At 40.9% G+C, this 9,332-nt stretch overlaps 1 protein-coding gene across 1 annotated transcript; it reads right to left on the reverse strand.

The window, feature by feature from the left end:
• Positions 1–51: 51 nt before the first annotated feature.
• On the reverse strand, positions 52–3,942 carry ing2 (inhibitor of growth family, member 2). The gene is made up of 2 exons (XM_037682198.1): positions 3,665–3,942; positions 52–1,195 (listed from the first exon to the last, which is right to left on the reverse strand). The coding sequence occupies exons 1-2, from the start codon at positions 3,807–3,809 to the stop codon at positions 495–497; spliced, it is 846 nt and encodes a 281-aa protein (XP_037538126.1). The 5' UTR covers positions 3,810–3,942; the 3' UTR covers positions 52–494.
• Between the last annotated feature and the right edge of the window lie 5,390 nt (positions 3,943–9,332).

Consider the following 9,332-nt stretch of genomic DNA (forward strand, 5'->3'; position numbering starts at 1 on the left):
TATTTATTTATTGAAATTAAAATACACAACCGTGACAGGTGAAAACATGATTAGATCATTTATTCAATGTGTGATCAACCCTCTCCCGAATTAAATATATTTTCTAAACATATTCTGTTGTTTTCTACTGAAGACATTCAGACACAAATTCATTCAAGTCTAAGACTTGGTTTGAAAGAAAGTTTAAACAAAGAAAGAATAACTTTGGCCAGAATAACCAGAAATAACAAGCATTAGCTGAACTATGTCTAGTCCAAAATGAGAATGAGTGGTCAAACTGTTTTGTTGGGTAGAAAATATCGAAGTGGAACCATCTGGAGCCACCAGCAGCAGCAGCAGCAGCAGCCAGGGGGAATATTTGGACAAATTCTATCTGAATTAGTCCAGGATTATTTTTAGGTGCTGCTGATTATTAAACATTTTCAATTGTGCTTTCAAATCATCACAAGTACGTTTCTCCACTCCAGCTGACGCTCTGATCCTCGGGCGAGTCACTACCTGGACCTGCGGTCTTTTTTGTTTTTGTCCAGGTTCTTGTCCATTGTCTTTTCATTGTCCCCTCTGCATTTGGGACAGTACCACTTGCCCTTGGGCTTGTACGTGAGTCCCACGCAGGAGAAGTGGAACCACTCGATGGGACACTGCTCGTTGTCGCAGCCGATCATCTCGCCATACGACACCTGCTCACACAGGCAGTAGGTGGGCTCGTTGGGGTCGATGGCGAAATCGACGGGCGAGGCATCTCGTTCCTGTTTGGCCTTGCGCTTCTTCTTCTTTGACGACTTGGACTTCTTTTCTCGCAGAGGGGGAAGGGACAGCTCGTCCACAGAGTCATCCACCAGTGAGCCGTTGGCAGAGGGGTGGGTGGAGTCACGGCTCTCGCTGTTGCGTTGGCGACGTGGGCGGCGGGTGGAGGTGCGCTCGGGGAGGGGGCACTCCTGGACGCTGCTAGGCCGCTCCACGGTGACGCGCTCGGCTTCGCCGGGCTCCTGGAGGGAGAGGGAGTGAGAGTCCATTTGACGGGAACGATTCTCCACCAGCTCAGTCATCTGGGTCACCACGTGAATCTTCTCATCGCCCAGCTCCTGGCTGATGATGAGGGCTCTCTGCAGCTGGATCTGCAGGCGCTTCCTTTGAGCCAAGTCTTGCTCCGCTTTGTACTTTTCAAACACCTCGTCCACCTCCTTCAGCACCTCTGCAGAGAACAGGAAACACCAATTAATGCGTGCATTGGCACACCACAGAAGTTTGAGCAAGTCAAACATTCCCAGTGTTCAATTAAAGCAGCCACTGAAGAATGTCTGGGGAATTTTGGTCAAGGACTTGATCACTAACTAGCTGGGAGGCCGGGGTCGTCGTGACTTGTAGTAGCTGATAAGCGTGTATAAAAAGTATTCCCTGCGTAGTATGTTTTAGGAATAACTCTCAGCTACTGCATCATCAAATTTTAGCTCAGTATCAGTAAAATTTGTGCACTGAAGGATGAGTTCTGTTTTATCACTGTTTAGATTGTTTGTATACCAGTGAGCTCACTTAGACAAGGAGTACACCCAGTGTGAGTGACTTACTGTATTTTTTGGCCTATAAGTTGCATTTTTTTGCATAATCTACATGCCCTTTGACTTATACAACGAAGCGACGTATTTATGGATTTTTTCCCATATTTATAAGACAATTTTTGGCTGAGATATGACCGTTTCCATTCGTTCTGACTGAAATGTTGAACACTACCATTTTCAGCCGCTAGATGGCACTCGAGTAGTATGGCATGCCGTTGTGTCATGTAATAGGTAAAAGTGACTATTAATGGCACAATCAGCTTGCCAAAGTCAGCCACCTTCTTCAAGCTCGCCTGGAGCAACTGTCAAACCAGTTTCATTTCGCTGCACCTCCACAGCAAAATGCAGCTAATTTGACCATTGAAGTGCATTTATTAAGTAAAAGTTCAACTGAGACACACCTTTACCATGTCGAGCAAACAAATAATTGTTTTAGGTGCTTATCTTGTTAAATTTCAAAGAAATGTGCAGCATTCCTCCTTCCTGATTTTCTCCCTCAGAGCACGCTCCCAGAGCACCGAGGCAGTAAATGCTTTTGAAATACAGCTGATTTGACCTTCAAAGTGCTTTTATTCAGGATAAGTTGAACAGACATACCTTTGCTACAATTTTGAGCAAACAAATAATTGTTTTTAAGTGTTAATCTTGTTAAATTCTTGTTAAATTCCTCCCGTGCACGCTCCCACAGCCGCCATTTGGCAGCTAAACAATTTTTGGCACACCTGCCCACATTTCCGGGTTGTCAGCGGTGATGTGTAACAAACGCAACGCATCAGTGGTGACGCATAGCAGATGCGACTTATACGGTGAAGCGACATATTTATGGATTTTTCCACTTTATTAGATTTATTTGGACTGATGTAACTTATAGAGCGGTGCGACTTGTACGGCAGAAAATACAGTAAATCCAATGTAGAGCTTTATTAAAGTCTATCCAGTGGTTAGTGAGATATTTTGTGAACAGACAAAAGTTAACGAGAAGTAGTTGACGCACCCTCTCAAGTGTTGTTTATATCCAGAAATGTGGAGAAGAGGGAAATAGGGCGGGGCCTCAGTCAGTTCCTGCCTACAGGAAGTGACGTCAATATTATTGCGGTTGCAACTTGCTAAGGAGAAGAGGGTCTGCTCCTTTCAGCTCCTACGGCAGCAAACGGAATGCCGAGTGAAACTCATAATAATGTAAATCAGACTTGAAGTGAATTAAAAGGTTTCGGTGTATGTCTCGTTTCCAGCTCGCGCTGTTTAGGGACTTGTTCCCCTAATGGAGGCTGCTGAGTTCCGCTGCTCCCTATGACAAAACTAAAGACAAGGCTTTTTTTGTTTTGTTTTGCTTTTTGACAAAGGTCTGCAATCATAAAAAGGTTATTTATACTTCACCTAGCCTCGTAGTTAACGTGAGCTAATTGACTCGAAAAAAATACTAACACAAACGGTACCTTCGAATCCCATACCAGATTACATTGTGAGAACGACTGTGTTTAGTAAACACTCGTTATACAACGTTTCACACAAAAGTTAAATCATGTGTCAACGCCGTGCACACCTGCAGAGTACGTTTTAGCATTCGGCAATAAATAAAACATCCAATCAACATTTTACTCAAATATAAATTAGGTTGTTATCGATATGTTGACAGATATGCTGGTTCCTCTCGCCGAGTTAAGCAGAGGACCTTTCAACTATCAAACATGTTTTTTTTATAATATAAACTCCGAGATTATAGTAAACACTTATGCCGACTTTGCAAATGAACGGGCTTGTTGAAAGAAAATTGTTGTAAAACGTCATACTATGTATAGATGTAAGCCATGTTTAAGAAATGCTAAATGTAGTAAATACCTAGTGGAGTTTGGAGCTGCACATCAACTGGATAAAGCGCATCCGGGCTAAGCTAACTGTTGGATTTTGGAGTTTTAATTCTTGTTTTATTCAACCTGTGTGGTTCCCCCTTGTCTCACACAATCACATTACTGTTCATCCGAGTGGCGAGCGACTAGCTTCTCTCAAAACGGGTTGTCGCGTTTGGCGCCCCTCCTCCATTTCAGCAATAACATACTGACAATGTTTACCAAGCCTACACACGTAGTTGTATTTAAACACAGTACCTTGATACTTTGCATCAATTTCTCGAAGCAGAGAAACATTTCTTTGTATGTCCAAAGGCAGGGACTCCACACATTCCAGATAATCCTCCACATAGTTGACCAGTTGTTGCGACTTGTCCACATTTTGATAATGATGGCCTAACATCGTCTCTCCGATGCATAGATATACAAAACGCTGTGAATGAAAGTGAAAAAAATACTGTTTAAATCAAAGGACTGGCGACTTTTGCAGCTTGTAGGGCAGTTCCAGGCAGCAATCAACTTCAAACAAAACTCACGTTACTGCGCATGCGGGAGTATCTTCCTTTTATGGGAATGTACCGTTTCTTTTCCCTTTTCGTCACGAAGGGCGGGGCCTTGAAGTTAAACGCTGCGTGATTGGTGAAAAGAAAAACTTTTTAACCAATCGGATTTGTCCTTACTACATTACTGCGAGTACACAAAATAAGTTTTTCTGTAGTTTACATACTGTGTTTAAAAAAATAATAATAACGTGTAACCTTTTTAAGCAGACATAACATTTTACCATCATAATATAACCGTTCAGATTTATTATTTTCATTCAACCTTTATTTATACAGGTTAGTCTCATTGAGGACGGGGACTCATTTACAAGAGAGACCTGTTTTTAACAAAGAATGATGACAACAGTAGACAATAAAGACAGCAGCAGACAACCATAAAAGAAAGCATATAAAATGAGAAGAATAAATGAAAGAAAATGGTATTTTTAAAAAAGTTTTGTTTTCCTTTCCTTGTGTGTCTATGCATGTTTTTCCTCTGTCTTTTAGCTAAATATTTCTTGAACCAGTAGACACATTTTATATAAACTTTGTAAAAGAAATCATTGGATGTACATCTACAATTGACTGACTTTTGTAATCAAAGATTATAGATGACTTTCGCAGCCAAATGACTTTGCTGGATAATATACAGCACATGCGTCAAACTCAAGGCCCGCGGGCCACATGTGGCCCGCCATACATTTATATTCGGCCCGCGAAATCGTTTTATATATCTGTTTTTAATGGCCCTGTGATATGACGCCCCAATAACACACACTACAAATCCCATGATGCAGTGCAATTGCCGCCAACGGCAAGCCACGGTTCAAGTTCGAGTCCATCCATCCATCCATTATCTTTACCCGCTTATTCCATTTTGGGTCACGGGGGTCGCTGGTGCCCATGTCCAGCAATCACTGTGCGAGGGGCGGGGTACACCCTGGACAGGTCGCAAGTCCATCACAGGGCCACATAGAGACAAACGAGACAAACAACCATTCACTCTCTCACTCACACCTAGGGACAATTTAGAGTTACCAATCAGTCTAACATGCATGTATTTGGTCTGTGGGAGGAAACCGGAGCACCCGGAGAATACCCACGCTTGCACGGAGAGAACATGCAAACTCCACCCAGAAAGACCCCTGGACCGGGGTTTGAACCAAGGACCTGCTCGCTGAGAGGCAGCAGCTCTACCAGTTGCGCCACCGTGCTGCGGTCTGTTGATGTATACAACGCTAATATCAAAGCTAGACCCCAACAATGGCCAAGAGAAAAATTGATTCTGAAAACCGAGGCTTTCAAAGCCGGTGGGAGAATGAGTATATGTTTACTGAAATTGCAGGTAAACCAGTGTGTCTCCTTTGCGGGAGTAATATCGCTGTAATGAAGGAGTATAACCTAAGATGGCACTACGAGACAAAACACGAGAACAAATTCAAAAACCTGAGCGCAGGACAGAAGCTACAAAAGGTAGAGTTGAAGAAGAATTTGACATCCCAGCAGATGTTTTTCACCAAAGCAAAATCACAAAGTGAAGCTGCTGTGAAAGCAAGTTTCATTGTGGCCGAAGAGATCGCCAAATCAGGACGGCCGTTTACCGAGGGGGAATTCGTAAAGAATTGTATGATGAAAGTGTCCAGATAAAACGCGAGCGTTTGCAAATCTAAGCCTCAGCAGAAACACTGTTGCTAATCGGGTTTGTGAGCTGGCGACTGATTTGAAAACACAGTTGATTGAAAGAGCAAAAGATTTTGTTGCATACTCCCTTGCCGTGGATGAAACTACTGACGCGACTGACACTGCACAGCTGGCGATATTTATCCGTGGTGTGGATTCCAATTTGTGCGTAACAGAGGAAATACTGGACATTAAATCGATGCACGGGACAACGAAAGGAGAAGACATCTTTGGAAATGTATTTCAAAGTGTAACCGACATGAAACTGCCGTGGGAAAAACTTGTTGGACTTACAACAGATGGCGCACCTGCGATGTGTGGTGAAAAAAATGGACTGGTGGGAAGGATGCGCTCAAAGATGCGGGAGGAGAACTGTGCCGGTGAGTTGACGGTGTATCACTGCATCATTCACCAGGAATCGCTGAGTGCTAAAGTCCTAAAAATGGATCATGTGATGAACACTGTAACACAAACCGTCAACTTTATCAGAGCCCACGGTTTAAATCACCGCCAATTCCAGTCTTTTCTGCGGGAAATAGATAGCGAGTTTGGCGATATGCCATATCATACGGAGGTCCGGTGGCTAAGTCAGGGAAAAGTTCTTAAAAGACACTTTGAGCTGCGAGAGGAAATCTGCCAGTTCATGGACAGTAAGGGGAAAGACTGCACAGTTCTGCGGGATGAAAAGTGGAAATGTGAGTTGGCGTTCCTAGCTGACATAACGTCGCATCTTAGCGCTTTAAACCTTCAACTCCAGGGACGGGAGCACATAATAACCGATATGCATGATGCAGTGAAGGCATTTCAAGTGAAGCTGCGCTTATGGGAGACACAAATGCACCAATGCAACTTGTCTCACTTTCCCTGTTGCCAAGTAATACGGAACCAAGAAAGTGCCACAGTTTTCCCAAATGCCACCTTTGCTGAAAAACTCAGCGCGCTGCGCACTGAGTTTGCACGGCGCTTCAGTGACTTTGAGGCACAGAAAGTAACTTCGAGCTGCTTCGCAACCCATTTGCAGTCGATGTGGAAACCGCACCTGTAGAAATGCAGATGGAGCTGATAGAACTGCAATGTAACGGGACACTGAAGGCAAAGTACGACACTGCGGGGCCAGCACAGTTCACTCGCTTCATTCCTGAAGCGATGCCGCAGCTCCGCCAACATGCGGCTCGAATCCTGTCCATGTTTGGCAGCACATATCTGTGCGAGCAGCTGTTCTCTGTGATGAAAATTAACAAAACGTCACACAGGAGTCGCCTCACTGATGAACACCTGCAATCGATCCTGAGAATCTCCACAACACAGAACCTAACCCCAAACATAAACGAACTTGTTGCAAAGAAAAGACTCCAAGTATCAGGCTCTGACTAAATAGGACAAGAAAATGGAATGTTATGATTATACTTTTGCTTTAAATTCAATTTTTTATTTATATTTTCGGATTTTTTTAATATTCCAGCATGTACAGATTTTGAATGTATTGTATTGACAGGATATTTTTTTATGAAGAGCAAAATATTTTAAGTTGAAATGTATTTATTTTGGAATGATATCCTGTATTTTGTTTCATATTAATGGTTAAAAAACATAAATATTTAGTCTGTTAAATAAATGGTTATACTGTTCGGCCCGCGAGTTTTGAGTTTTGGCCCCCTGTGCAATTGAGTTTGACACCCCTGATATACAGTAAAAGACTGTCACAGCAAACAGGTCAAAGTATGACATCAACAAGTATGTATCTTAATATGGTTTTTGGCCATTTTGATGAGCGGTTTTGTGTAGAAGTTATTAACAAATATTTAATATTCATTGTAGAAGGATTGGAGAAACAGACTCCAAATTCAGCCAAGCTCAAAATGGATTGCTTTTAAACAGTTTCAATCTCCAATGATTAATATAAGTTAATGCAAACAGTATTTCATAACCTTTACAAACCATTCATATCTGCATTATACAGGTATTTACAAAAATTTACATTGGCAATTGCAATAGACAACCGTTACTCAGCTTGGATAAAATATGTGTCATGCAATCCACATTTCTGATTACCTAACAAGGTTGCTCCAAAACTGCTTTGGACACAAACATCTAACGCCATCACTGGACAGCTGGCAGAGATTCTGGAAGAATCAGCTCATATTTTTTGGCACCACCCACTCCACATCAGCATTCTAATTGGTTGTGTTTCCTGTAAGTTAAACAAACTCATCCTGCAGAGCCTCTGACTGTGCTCAGCCTTCTCTTCTGACAGTGAAGTCCAAACCACTGAGAAAAAAACGTTCAAATATGTTTCTCCCTGGAGACATGAATTTAGAACAATCTGATTGGATAGATTAATTTTCATGAATTAAAAAGTTGATTGCCCAATTGCAAAGTAGTTTATAAAAAAAATAGAAATTAGCAAAAAAAATTACGTTAAAACGTCCTTACATTTTCATATAATTTAAATATTAAACAAAAAAATTATTTATCAATTCACATGTGCTGATTTTATGAGCCTTTTCTGAATCTGCAGAGGGCCCTGTGGGTTCATCAAGCTACTGACTGTACAAGTGTAATTAGCAGCAGCAGTAAAATGTAGGACTTCATGAGCATTCGTCCATCCTGAATTTCAACATTTTTCTGCTTCACTATTCAAAGTATGCATTTAAAAGAAACAAAATAAAAAATAAAAATCATCACAAAGAAAACATTGAATGAAAAGAGTGCAGAAAGAAGAAAAAAATTCTTACATCTTCCCCTTATTTTAAAAAAATATAAAATAACTTTAAACAATCACTTAAATTAATCACAATAATATCAACTTTAAAGCTAGAAATTAAAAAAACATTTTTTGTGTTAGTAGAATTAAATTCTAACTTTAAAACTTATCCAACATTAATAAAACTTACCTCAAGTTGCCTTTTTGTACATGCAAGCATATATTTGTACAGATTGTACTTGAGAGGAGATTATTACAGCCTCATATAAAATCAATGATGATCATGATATCGGAACTGGATCGGTATCGACCGATATCCAGATTTAGGTATCGGGATCGGATCGGAAGTAAAAAAAAGTGGTTCGGTGCATCCCTAATTTTTAGTTAACGTTTTTCTTAGTTCATATCTTAGATCTTATTACTGTTTTTCTTTTACTTACTGGTTGATCCACTCTGAGAAGGTGCTATTTAAGAGACTGAGCTGAATACAGCACCTCAGACTGAGGAAGTCTCTCGGATGACATTTTTTTTTTACATTTTTTTGTTGATTTGCTTTGTTTTTTTGTTTTTTTTTTTAATGTCCAGAGGACCAGATTTAACTTTTTTAGATTTTTCTACCTGGATTATTGAGCATGCATCAGGATGTTTTTCTTTTACATTTTATTGTTGGATGTAACTGGGACCCTGTGTACATAATTCGTTCCACCACATGTGGTGCGAATGACAAGTAAAGAAATTCTAACTCTAAATCTCTAAGAGCAAGTGTTGAAGTGTTCTTAATTGCTTTGGTGATAAACAAACTAAAAATAAGGTCAGACAGGAATCCTTGTAAATTATGATGTTTGAAGAGAACATTGTGATCTGTGGTGAGAAGAAGGAACAGGTGGAAGAGAACTTTGAGAGGTGGAGGTATGCACTTGAAAGTGGATGTATATGTCATGAACCAGAGGCCAGATCGCAAACAACAACAACAACCACTGAGAGGGTTAAAAGATTTATT

This window comes from Nematolebias whitei, chromosome 1 (genome assembly GCF_014905685.2).
Source record: "Nematolebias whitei isolate Nwh7 chromosome 1, NemWhi1, whole genome shotgun sequence".
Classification (NCBI taxonomy): domain Eukaryota; kingdom Metazoa; phylum Chordata; class Actinopteri; order Cyprinodontiformes; family Rivulidae; genus Nematolebias; species Nematolebias whitei.